This window comes from Pangasianodon hypophthalmus, chromosome 20 (genome assembly GCF_027358585.1).
Source record: "Pangasianodon hypophthalmus isolate fPanHyp1 chromosome 20, fPanHyp1.pri, whole genome shotgun sequence".
Classification (NCBI taxonomy): Eukaryota; Metazoa; Chordata; class Actinopteri; order Siluriformes; family Pangasiidae; genus Pangasianodon; species Pangasianodon hypophthalmus.
In genome coordinates, this window is record NC_069729.1 from 18,515,821 (window position 1) to 18,529,513 (window position 13,693).

Consider the following 13,693-nt stretch of genomic DNA (forward strand, 5'->3'; position numbering starts at 1 on the left):
TCCTGTGTTTTTAACAGGAGGCCCTGTTGATACTGCACATGGTCCCTGGCCAGATTTTATAAGGTTCCTTGTTTTGATTTGTCCATGTTTCAGAATTTTGAGAAAATACCATCAATGTGGAGCCAAACACATGGTTGTATGGTTGTTTCAGGAAAACCTAAAAATGCCTAAAGGTTGTAGCCTGTACACTTCCTGGAGGAGCAAATGTAGATTTAGTCTAGAAGTTTTTTTTTTTTTTTTAATAACTAACAGGTTATAAAATATATATTGCAAGTGGTCGATGAGGTGAGGATGTCAGATTACTCTTTCTTTGATTTGCTGGTCTCTGGATCAGAAAGCCACGCCCTAGTGTGCTATTTCCCACTTTTTTGGCTACTTACGACGATGTGGTTTTTGGACTTGTGTAATCAAGGCAATTTGTTTTTTTTTCATTGCTTCATATCATTTCTTTATGACCATTGTGCAAGACATAATGTAGCAGCACAGTACACAGATCTACGTAAGGCAGAAATGCATGACAGTGTGAGATGAGTGCAAAATCTACAATAACTGCACAGGAAAATAAATACACAAGACAGCACTGTATGGAAAAAAATAACAGTGCAACAATTGTCTGTGAACTGTTGACTCAGCCCTATCATTACATATAATTTCACAATGTCTGTGTACTTTCATATGAGTGTGTGAATACACGTGGGAAACATACACGTGTTAAAAATACATGTGTTAAAAATATAACATCATTTTTCCAGGTCCAAAAGTCACATATGAGGATCAAAATGTGGACACTCCACTGTCCAGGACAAACATTCAGGAATATTCAACATCCATAGTGTAAGCAGGAGTGTTGAAAATGTAGCCTAGAAAGATTCGAGACACTGGTTTTATCTCAGACAGAGAGAGAGAGAGAGAGAGAGAGAGAGAGCGAGAGAGAGGGAGAGAGGGAGAGAGAGAGAGAGATGCTCTTCCCTTTGCTGCAGCAACACCTCGAGCACGCCTGGGAATCTCTCAAGCTCCGCCCCCTCATTAAATATGCGCGGAGAATAAAGGAAGCCGCTCGCGGAGCTCCGCCCCACTATCACTACAGCCGCGGCACGATGCGGAGCGCTCAGGGTTACAACTAAGCACCGCGCGTCTCCTTTCCTTTTTTATACTCTTTCTATCGCTTTTTTCCATCTTTTTACGCCTTTGTATGCTGTTGAGTATTTTTGTACCCAGCGCAGAGCATGAGCTTTGTAGCAGAATCAGGGAGATAATACACCCCGAGCTGTGTTTTCCCCAGTGCGCATGGAAATCCTCCGGAATTTCACAGGTTTCGGGATGCGCACATCGCCGGGGATTCCCGACTTTAACACGCTTCTGATCTGATGAGAGACAGTGTTAAGAGTGAGAGGAGATTGTGAAGATGGTGCAGAACGTGATTCTGGTCTTCTTCCGCAGGAGACTGAGCCAAAGACCTGCTGTGGAGGAGCTGGAGAGCAGAAACATCCTCAAACGTAAGTCCTGAGCGCAACAAGAGCCACAGCAGTGAACGCAGTGTAGACATCTTCACTACACTTCACTTCATTTAAAAAACATAGAAAAGTCATTAGGGTTTGGTTCAATGGATAATGCTTAAGGAAAAAACATTTTGAGCCAGTTATTATATAGGCTATATGATGTTATTATAGGATAATTACACACTAAATGGTTTCTTTTAATATTCTAGAGAAATACCTTCCTGCCTGTAATCATCCCATCCAAGCCAAAGTGTCATTACTAAGATTAAAAAAAAGATTTTTTTAAAAAGTGTTAATAAAAGAAATGTACCATATTGCCCTGGAAAGCTTCAAATGCCCAAATTATATATACCTTTAATTATTTTAAAATGTAAGCTATATTATATTCAGGTGAAAAATGCAAAGGTACAGAAGTATGTTTTTTTTTTAGGTATCCTTCATGGTACCACATCAGCAGCAAGGAAAAATATTTTATTTCTGAGAGTGTATAAGACAAGTGCATAAGTGAGATGTAGTAAATAGAAAATAATGTTTCATTTAAATAGGAAAGCTGTAAGTAGAGTGTAAACTTTAAAAAATAATTGTAACAGGATTCTTGAACAGAAGCAAGAGAGTATGGAAAATGATTTCTATTGAAGGAATTTACTGAGAAAATCCAAAAGATATACACAAAAAAATGGAAAATGTGGGAAATGCATATTCGATTGTAAGAGCTAAGGTTTCACATTTGGACAGCTATTATTATTATTATTATTATTATTATTATTATTATTATATTTTATAGTTTATTATGATACAGTTAATCACCTTTAAATTAGTCAGAAAACCATTCATAGAGTGTCTGGAAAGTAAAAAAAATTAAACTTTATTTGGAATTTTTTTTTTCCAGAAGGAAATACCAAAGTTTATTTCATATATTTTAAATTTGGACCAAAATTCTCTTTATGTTTTGATCCAAAGAAGTGCAGCAGTCATTATCTCACCTCCATTACTGATTTCTCCACCAACCATTACAAATAATAAATAAATAAATAAATAAATTACTAAGCGTTTAATAAGAACCATGAACGTATATATTATAAATACCACTCACTGGATTGAAATGTACGGTGTCATGTGGGGTCTGTATGGGATTATATATTTAGCTGGCAGCTGTGTGTCTGCTCTCTCAGTTATGTAGCAGCTCCTCGCTGTAGCCATGTGCTGGGGTTTTGTTGACATAGCTGAAGCTTTCATTCATCGCTCTCTGTTGGTCATGAGCTGCTGTGTCTCATGGCCTGGGCAGCTGTCCTCGCTCTGTGACGTTTCACATGCCTGCTAAGCTCTGGGTCTGGGGCTTGTTTTAGAAAAAACGTGACTACTTTTATCATTGAAAGGCTATGTCGCTTTAAACCCCACAGAATTTTACTTTTCACTACACAACTGCTGCTTAGACAGATGTGCTGGTGGACTTGATCAGCTTGGGTTAGCGAATAATAAAATAAACATGCAATATCTCGGGTATATTGACTGTAGATTTTGAAAATTCAGTAAATAGAAACATAAAAAGCACACACCTGATCTCAGCCCTGTCTCTAAGGCTTATAGTCTCATCCTGTCTTTGTTCTGTATTGATGTGTTTTTCTAACGTGACTTGTTGTGTATGACTTGCAGAGAGGAATGACCAGACGGAGCAGGAGGAGAGGCGGGAAATTAAACAGAGACTGAACAGAAAGGTATGAGCTCTACAAATGTTACTAATCCTAATCTCTTACTCTGTGCACTAGACAAAAAAAATCATAAACAAGCACACACACTTTCATTCACCTCTCTGAGCTGCTTTGAGCTGCTTTTGTGTTGACTCAATGTGATGAGTTTAACACAATTAAAAAGAACCCTGCTATACACAGATGTTTAAACACACGTCTGTTTTCCTGTGTAGCTGAACCAGCGTCCCACAGTAGACGAGCTACGTGACCGCAAGATCCTCATCCGCTTCAGCGACTACGTCGAAGTAGCCAAAGCTCAGGATTATGACAGGAGAGCGGACAAGCCCTGGACCAGACTGTCTGCTGCTGACAAGGTACAACTTCCTCTTCAGGGCGACAAAAAACACATTGTGTTGACATCTATACATTGTGTAAATCTGAAAGATGGGGATTATGTAGAAATCAGGGTTGCCAGATTGAATTAACTGTTTACAGTTAATGCAATCCTGTTGCAGTTTGAAGCTTCCTCATTTGAACTCAAACCATCTCAAATTGTTGCAAAATTACATCTAAACTGTATTACGTCTTTTTTCCAGACCAGTGTGATTAAGGATTTCACAGCTTTTGAGGCATAATATGGCAACCCTGGCAAATAATGTTAATCATAGTGGAGGATTTATATATATATATATATGAGAGAGAGAGAAATAGATAGATAGATGACATCCAGCATTAATCAGTATTTATTTCATTATTTAATTCTTCCAAATCACATTAATTAAACAATCACATCTAGTGGTTAACCATTTTCCTGCTCATTTTTTTAAGAACCACTGTCTCTCAAAGGCTGATTTTGTTTTATTGGTCACAGGCAGCGATACGGAAAGAGCTGAACGAGTTCAAGAGCAACGAGATGGAGGTGCACGCCTCAAGCAAACACCTCACCAGGTCAGTGTGTGTCATACGTCCCCTTTTTTTTGGCTGTGGTCCGAAATCGTGGAACCGAGAACCTTTAAAAAAAGGAAAAGAATTTACACGGACGCTTATAAAATCTAGTCCAACTTTATTTATATAAAGCCATTTAATCAGAAAGATATTAGAGATCAGGTGTGTGGGAGACATTAGATGTTTTTATTGATTTTTGATAAAAATCAGTTTGTTTTAAAAAATTGTTTTTCATCTAGTTTTGTTATAATTAGAGTTAGATTCAAGTGAACATATTTATATTTGGTTTTAAATCTGTTGAGCTTTAGATTAAACCCATTTGCCTCAAGTGACCACTGAGTGAGGCTTATAACTATAACATTAAATAACTATAATAACAATAATAATTTTAATAGTAGCTGATAGTGATGTCAGATATGACTATAAATAAGAAATGACATTTCTGCCAATAGGATTTAGGAACATTTTTGCTTTGATTTAAAATTATGTGTATATATCACACTTGAAGTTAAATTTGTACTTCATAATTAATTAGGATTTGTATATGAAGCTGTTAAAACCCAATTCTACTCAAAATTCAGCCATAAAATTACTGCCTGTGCTAAATTCACATGTAAATATTGGTAATTCTATGCATTTCTGATTCATTTCATCATATTCACATTCAAATTTATACAAACAAACAATGTGAAAAAGCAACAAATCACTGATTCAGTCATTGTTATTTAATCTACAATTAAATTTAATTATAAAGTCGAGTTAAACTACAAATATGCTATGAATATAATTTCTCACGGAAGGAATAAAACACATGGGGCATGCTGCTATAGTAAAATGATCAACAATAGAGTGGTGTGATGCGGCTCAATGCAAAGAGAAGCTACTCTTACAAGCCTAAAGTGATTATTTTCCAATAATCCTGGAGACTTATATGAGAGCAATTACAATTTTTAATTCATTTAGAATTACACATTGTACATTTTATCCATTTTTAATTACGTTTAATGTTGTGGAGTATCTGTGAAACAATATAGTTCCTGTTATCACTTTTGTAATAGCAGCTATAATCAGTTCCCTCACCAGCCTCGTATTTTCACTCAAGTTAATAAGATTTTAAAAAACGCATTTTGTCTTATTATTGAGAAGCCTGAAAGAATAAACCTCTCTGTCCTGAAGATGTCAGAAAATTTGAAGTTACAGCTTTATCTCTTACTGTGACGAAGTTCTGACACTGGAGACTCCTTCCGTAAACGATAAATAAACCTTTTTTGGTTTATGAGGATCATCCTCCATGCAGGTTCCTGTAAAAATTAATGCTGTGGTATAAAATAATAATAATAATAATAATAATAATAATAATAATAATAATAATAAAACAGCTACACACCATAGACCACTTGGGGTTCACTTCTCCTTTGCGACTAAACACACGTGTTATGGGAGTGGGTGTGACTTTAGCCACCCCGCCCCCTTCTGCTGGAATCTGCACACTTTAGCACCACATGACACGGATAACAAATGCTCCCTCATATTTAGCTTACACTTGTTTTTATGCGAGCCCATATTTCTGCGGATAAGAATAGCCGCTAGAAACTTGTGATTTATGAAGTCCTCACAGATGTTCTTTTGTTTCTTCTCTACTTCAGGTTCCACCGGCCATAGCAAGGTTTCTTCTGTGAAGAATATGCTGGACGTTCAAGGAAGACCTCAGGAGGGTCCATCCTGTGCCGTGGCCCATGGGTCCCTGGAGGGCCTGCTGGTTTTTTGTGGTTTGTGTTTTTTTGGGCATTATCTCGGGAAGCTCGGAGGCTGTGTCTCTGGAAAATCTCGTGCAACTCCAAAAACTCCTCAGCCAAGCTACACCTGTAGTTTTTTTCTCTACCTGGCTTTGTTTCGTATTCATTTCTTTTTTTCTTAAGAAGAACCTTGATGGAAAAGAACATTGATTAAAAAAAACAAACAAACAACCCAGGTCCTTTTTCTTAAAGACTCTTTTTAAAAAAAAGAAGAAAAATGCCTTTCAGTGCCAATAAAAGGGAGGGATGAGGGATGAAGAAGGTCCTGCATGTGAACCGTTTCCCCTCCCCAGTGATGGTACTGTAGTCACACCTTACTAAAACTTGACTCCAGTTTCATATCTGCTGTATATATGTCTGAAATTCATGTCTTACCTTTGTAAGCATTATTTATTGTCTGCACAGTACAAGACTTGGATTTTTACGAAAAAGCAAAAGTGTCTGTCGTTATTTTTGTGTGCGGATGAATTTGGTTTGGGGATGGATGTGTAATGAACATGACTCTTTCTGAAATGATTCTTTAGAGCCATAGCATAGAAGAAACGATTTTGTCATCGATTGATCTTTAATCACTGGTGACAGACAGAACTAAAAAGAAATTTCCACCATAAATGATGTCACTTTTGTGAAAGAAAAAAATGATGATTCAGTTTATGGTTAAATAATCCCAAACTCAGTCCAGGTAATCCAAAAGATTCAGTTTCTAACATGTCGTAAAGTAGCAGTCATTTAGTTACATGATAGTTACAGTAATAATGATAATAACAATAATATTAGTAATAATAATAAAAGTAAACTGTTTATATAGCACCTTTTGTCCATTTAAAATACAGTTTCAAGAAATAATGAAATAAAATGTAGTCAAAAAAATAAAATGAAATATTAAAAAGGCAAATGAAATTGCAAAAAATAGTAACAGTGACAGAAAATAAAAACAATATAAAATATATAAAAGGTACATTAACTAAAATAATAAACGTAACGTAACAGTCAGGCAAAGAATAAAACTATAAAAGCTATAGTTTTTATTATATATATATATATATATATATATATATATATATATATATATATATATAATATATTTATTTATAATTTATATGTTATATTTATATGTTAATTTTTTTTATTTTTTTAATCAGATGAATGAATAGATGGAGCCTGATGAATGTTTAATGGTAAAGTGCTCCACATCTTTGGTACATAAAAACAAAAAGCTGCTTCACAACACCCCACTTTCTAAGTTTCATACGTGAAATATGCAGAAGGCTGGCACGAGATGATCTTAAGACAGGTTTTTACATTTTATCAGTTTATCAGACATTCAGAGATTTATGAAGGTGCTATTGCAGTAACAGTTTTAAAAGCAAGTACTAAAATTTACAGTCAGCTCTAAAGGAGACAGGATGCCAGTGGTGTGATGCTAAAACTGGCCTGATGTGATCTCGTTTTATAGCATGTGTTACTATTCTCACTGCTGATTTTTGCAAAAAGTAGCAGGAAGTCTTGTTAGTAATGCATCACAGTAGTCAATGTTAAAGTTTTTCCTCACAGGCCCTTAAGATAAATCCTTTAAACTCATTTTAAACATTCCTTTCAATAGCTTTCATTAAATGAATGAGTGTCAACTTCAGAACTGCACTTAACAAAAGACAGCCTTGAAACTTTATACACACTTAACAGATACTCAAAGCAGCCATAATTAACATTAAGTGAGAAATAAATCAACAATGTCACTGTTTCTAGCCTGAAGTTGAGTATTTTCTTTTTAAAGCACGGCCAGTAGTGTTTTATTCCTCTTATACCACAGACAGTTGCTAACGATTACTATTTTTTATTTATTAAAAATGAAACAATATACTTTTTTATTCATTTAGTTGCATTTAATGTTGGGGAATGTCCATAAAACAAATTTAAAACTGTTCTCACTTGTTATAGGGAGTTTATAAACAGTCGGTCCCTCACTAGACCCTCTTTTATCTCTCTCTTTTAGTTAAAGACAAAAAATTGCAGTTATCATGTTACGGAGAAACCGGAACGTTCTCTGTGCTGAAAACTTTTCCATGTTGGAAAAAACTGGAAAGGTGCAGAAGAGGTGGAAACCTTACTGATTGTTCCACTGACACTGGAGACTCCTTCCAAAAAATGTTCCTTACGGGAAACTTCACCATATCAACGAATATATGTTTATTATTATTTTTCATTTTACAAGGAGCGTCTGCCGTACAAGTCCCTGTTAATGACCTGTTACTATAGAAACGATAGCGTATTTAAATTACAGCCAGAACTACTGTCCAAGCTGCTGTTATAGAAAATGAATCCACACCTGAATTGAGAATTCCACACCACTCTGGTATAATGAATGTTGTAAAGCAGTACAGGCTGGTGCTTATTGTACATTTAACATTATTAATGCTCTCGTTCTAACGTTTACATTTCTGTTGCAACACTGCATCGAAAGACTTTTCTAAAATCAGGTCAACATTAGCAGTTTCTGCCATTTCATGCCAAAAAGCAGATAAGCTGCTAGCTAAAGAAGGAAGTTCTAAAGTTCTAGCTAAAGACAGCTAGCTAGACTTATATATGACAAGTTTCAGAAATGAATGCAAATAGTCAAACAGAACGTAATACTTTTAATACAGTTTATTTACAATATTTATAAATTACACCATTGATGCATCTCCAAGCGCCGATATGTTTAATAAGTTTGACATGTCAATCAGGTTCATTACCATTTCTGTGATTGGTAGTTCATTATGATGTTCCGCCACTTTAAGAGGTCTGCCAATCATCATAAGGAGAAGCCGTGCGTCCAGGCGGGACAAACGAAGAGTGCACTGTCCAATAAACGTCCAGATGTTTTTTTCACTGATGTTTCTCACTAGATGTTTTTCACCCACACTCCATTCACTCTCAGTGAAGCTGTGTGTCCGGATGGGACTCAAAATCTCCAGTGAGCATTAATCTTTTGTCCCATTAAAGCCACGAATACACAAACACATGAAAGACAATAACTGAAGCACAGGCTTCTCTCGGTGTGTATTAGCTCTGTGTCAGGGGCTTCAGAGGAGATTATCACGCAGGCTGCTCTGTTCACTGAAAAGAGTTTGATTTAAATGAACAAACAGTGCTATATTACAGTGACATATTTCAACATTTGATTCGTGATTAATCAGTAATGTAAGAACTTTGGTAAATTGCCACATTTTAATGAAATTTTAGGGGAAGCCAATGATTCCCATGTATTCTTAAAGCAATCACCTGTGTTGCAAACGTATCAAGGCTCGCATTAGCTTATCAGCATCATTCCACTTTAACTGTTTTTGTTTGTTACTCAGTCGACCTTTGCAGCATGACCTCAGCTCGAGCAGATCTCTTATCCTCTCCTTTGTGTGGATTGAGGACAGATCAGCCATGTGCATCATTTATTTACAGCGTCATTCAGAGACTTTCTAGGAACCAACAAGCGCAATAATAAGAGCCTCAAACGTGTCTCGAGTAACAGGCCATGTGATCGATCTTGTGAAAACGCAGAGTGAAGAGAGGACACAGAAGGAGGATTTGGAGGGCTAAAGATCTCTGTATGGATCTACGCAAATTCTTAGAGCTCTATCTGCAAAAAAAACATGTGCAGTTTTCCTGAATATGTTTTACCTTTGTAAGCATTGTTTATTAAAACTTTGTGTATAGGCCACAATTTCCTTCTACCATGCAAAACTGAACGACTGGGAGCAAAAGTTTACATATCCAAGGATTTAGTTTAAAAAGACCTCTATTTATTTATATTAGGGATGCATTGATACTGATACTGTATCAAGTATACCGTGCTCGTTTACTCATACTCATAAAAATACCATCTGATACCAGGTAATACTATGTGATGTAAGCCGAGTGTACGTTGTCGCACTAATGAACAGACGACGTGAAATGCTAGGACGTATTTCATGATTACGTCAGCGTGATTGATCAGTCTGAAACCTGGATGCTCCATCTTCAGCCTAATTTAAATAAAATCTCTATTTCTGAGATTTGAATTTTTGAGATGTGTGTTAAGGATTCCAGCATATATTTTCAAATAATATTTTTAAAGGCAAATCTTACCCCTAGCAAATTCAAAACAAAGACAAAACATTCCCAAAAATAAGTCAATTTATGAAATACACCACAGAACAAAAAAGAATTTGATTTAATGTGATTGATTCAATTCATTTTCTTGTCAATTTTCTTGTCAAATTCATTTTCTTAAAAACATGCAGTGAAGTATGAATCTCCTTGGAGTTTAAGGGGTTAAAATATTCAAAGGTAGGGGGAATTATTGGGATGTTCTTTATGTATTTTTTTGGCTGTATTTTAATCCCATGGTTCAGCAGGAAGTCTTCTTTTAAGAACATGCATATTGACTACTTATATAACACCGAGCTGTGAAGCCCAAAAATGTCAGTGTGACCGCTTCAGATTGAATCTCCACCACCGTCACACTCGTTTCTCCCTGAAGGGAAGCTAATAGGATTTTTTTTCATAAAGCCGAAAAGAACGCCTACACACTCCTTCTCTTTCTCTCTCACACACAGAGAAACTCCTGGAAATGCACGGTGATACAGTACGCTTATAAAAAGGGTTTATGACTCGTCATCAGGTGTTTGTGTAACGGAGTACACTCTAACTCTTAATATGTGTTACATAATCCTCATCCATGTCTGAGTTACTGTTTATGTCTCAGTCTAGTGGAAGCAGATCACTCTCCAAGAGTGTCTCAGTGGTAGTTATATAACAGCAACAAGAGACACATTTACAGGGACAGATCAGAATGTCCTGAAAATCCTGGCACTGATGCAAAATCAAGAAAAATTGTCTGTCTTGCTGTGTTTTGCGAATCACAACAGGTGCAAAGGATTTGGCAAAGGCAGCGACACACCAGTGACAGCTGTTCGTGATATTAGATGTGAGGGCTAAAATCTATATCGATCAGCTCAACAAAGAAACTATCAGTGTTGAACAACAAACACACTTAAAAGCAGATAAGCGACTGCATTAGTCATTTTGAGCTTCATGTTTGGACCAAAAAACTCTGTTCTGTTCTGTCATCTGTCCTTTTGTGTAATTTGTACTTTGATTGCACAATGTGTGCTCAGTCTGTCTGCTTTTAGTTCCTCCTTCATAGGCATTTTGGGAAAAACAAGGACGATAAAATAAAAACTCCTGCTCGTTTGTGTTCATTATACCCGAGAGTACAGTTGCCAGGTCTCAGCTAAAATTCCAACCTACCTTTTTCTCAAAAACAGCACAAAAACTAGAACAAGAAAACTGAAACACATTTTAATTCTGTGTCTGCGTGCAAAACAAGTTCACCGTGGTGCGCACGCATTTCTGATTTGCACTGTCTGTATTTGCACTATCTCCACTCCATAGTCCCATTTTCCCTCACTCAATATTTACAATATGTCCCAAAACAGAAAACCAAAACCCTGGGTTCTGTACATCATAGATACACAGCCGTCACTTACACTTTCCCTTTGTTTGTCTTAGACTGTGTTGATGGAAATTGATTAGATTTCATTTCAGTTATTTGCTTTAAAACAAGATCTTGTTATCAGCCCAAATGGAGATCAAACCTAGGGGCTGTGTAAACACCTTAAAGGAGTATCACTGACAGCTGATAGACTGCGTGAATCTACAGTCTGGGCTAGTAAGAAATCCCCCAGCCTTGCTTCTCACTTCTTCATACCATTCTATGTGTTTTTCTTACAAATGGTGGTGGCGGTGGTGCTGTTGCACTTGATTCCACAAAAATCCAGAATAATCCACTTTGTTAGAAGGAAATAATCTAATATGGATGCCAAAAAGGAAAAATACCAAACAATAAAATATATGACGTCTTTAACTTCACATTATGAAGTTAATAATTGTAATAGTAATAAATGATAAATTTGAATTTTAAATGTTGGTGATGTTTATGTTAATATTTATTTATGCTATCTCATGTTTATTAAGTATGTCTAAGTAAATAAGTAGTAAGAAATATGTCTTCACTACCAAATAAGATAATAAAGGCTTTTTTCCGTAAATATTTCTCATTACGAGATTATTGCATACTATTTGTAGATCATTAAGCCCACTTCTAGACATTTTTACCAATTTCAAGCTTGACGTCATTGTATTCTATCGGCAGATAATTTTACTTTTTTAAAAAAATATATATATTGGAAATAAGTAAACTTATCTGCTAATTTTCTAGAAAATTCAGGATGAAATATAGCTATATATATCCAACTCCACCTTCCTCTCTGAATATTTTCTGCAATTAGACCACTGATGATCTGTGAGAGAAAAGTGGCCATTTTATTTTCACAGCTTTAGGCAGGACAAGCTGTAACAAGCACATACAGACGTGTATGCACTAAAGATTCTTACTACTGCTTCTGTTTTAGTCCTCGTGTAACCTGGTCCTACGTTAGTGGTTCTCTTAATCTGTTTTGTTATACAAGGCCAAGCTTTGGCGTGGTTCCTTTCAGGTTGTCTTTATTTTTAGCAAGCGGTGAAGGTGTATATCCCACAATGCAGTCAAACAAAGGTGATATTTGAGTCTGAGATGAAATTATATGATGTAGACGAATGTTTTCAGGGTTTGTGTGTTTGTATATGTGTTCTCATTACGCAGTTCACGTGCCTCAACGAGTCTCTAATTTACAAACCTATCATTACACAAAGGCGGCTTGACGACACACCACAGACATGCTGTTTACTGTTTGTGTGTTTGTGATAGCTTTGACATTTAAGTCTTTTGTCTTCGCCTTTGTCATCACTCCTACAGGAAACATGTAGCCAGTTGCTTCTAAGGAATCACGGTTGATTAATATTAATACAGAGCTTTAAAGCTAATGCGTATGACTTACGTCTTCATACTCTTAACTGGGTCAATCAGCTCATCATATGGAGACGTGGGCAGAAATTGACCCAAAAAACTTTCTGATGCTGAATCATTACGTCTGGAAATTTGTCATTTCAATCAGCAGTGACTCCGAGGACTGATTATATTCTTTCTACATCTTCTGTTTGACCTATAATCAGTTTATCATTATATTATTTCAATAGATATTCATTTAAAGTGTCTTTTACCAACTCATAAAAGTAACTGATTTACAGATAATATTACTAGATAGATATAAGATACACAGTTATTAACGCCCATGGTAAAATGGGTTTACAAAAGCTTAATCTCACACTGAAAATATGTGTAAGAGTTTCGACTCGGTTAGGTTGTGTGAATCTGTCTGCAAGATGTTTAATGATAAATCCAAATCCACAATCCAGAAATCAGAATCGAAACAGGCCAGGGTCAAAAACAACAATATACATTAGATCAAAACCCAAAGAGTCGAAAGATCAATGCAAGGGTCAGATACTAGAATAATAAACACAATACAAAGGCTCAGAAGAAACAAAGGCAATGGCAAGACTTCGCAGTGTATGCATGATTGCATGTGCTTTCTATAGACTGTAAACAGTATGTGATGAGGTAATGGAAGAAATTCCTAGTCCAAGTCCTAGTATTTGGAGGAATTGAAGTAAATTTAGTCTAATAAGTTCAAAAACACTGAAACACATGTATCGCAATTACTGGCACCTTTTCCTTTGAACAAAATGTAAATTAACCTATATTATAGGCAATATAAATTTTTGTTGGGTTGGATAAATATCCATGGAATGCTTTGAAATTAGACTGAAATTAGATTTACTTCAGCTTTTCATAAAAGAAACAATATTT

The 13,693-nt window shown here is 35.9% G+C and overlaps 1 protein-coding gene across 1 annotated transcript; it reads left to right on the forward strand.

The window, feature by feature from the left end:
- The first annotated feature begins 1,068 nt into the window (after window positions 1-1,068).
- Window positions 1,069-6,365, forward strand: LOC128317108 (phosphatase and actin regulator 3-like). Its single transcript, XM_053227168.1, has 5 exons — window positions 1,069-1,496; window positions 3,153-3,214; window positions 3,421-3,561; window positions 4,059-4,135; window positions 5,779-6,365. Exons 1-5 carry the CDS (start codon window positions 1,406-1,408, stop codon window positions 5,792-5,794), a joined length of 387 nt encoding a protein of 128 aa, XP_053083143.1. The 5' UTR covers window positions 1,069-1,405; the 3' UTR covers window positions 5,795-6,365.
- Window positions 6,366-13,693: the final 7,328 nt, after the last annotated feature.

Excerpts from the sequence above, each read along its gene's own strand:
- LOC128317108 (XM_053227168.1), top strand. The coding sequence starts at position 1,406 with ATGGTGCAGAACGTGATTCTGGTCTTCTTCCGCAGGAGACTGAGCCAA. Across the intron at positions 1,497-3,152 it reads GAGCAGAAACATCCTCAAAC|AGAGGAATGACCAGACGGAG; the intron begins GTAAGTCCTGAG and ends TATGACTTGCAG. Across the intron at positions 3,562-4,058 it reads GACTGTCTGCTGCTGACAAG|GCAGCGATACGGAAAGAGCT; the intron begins GTACAACTTCCT and ends TATTGGTCACAG.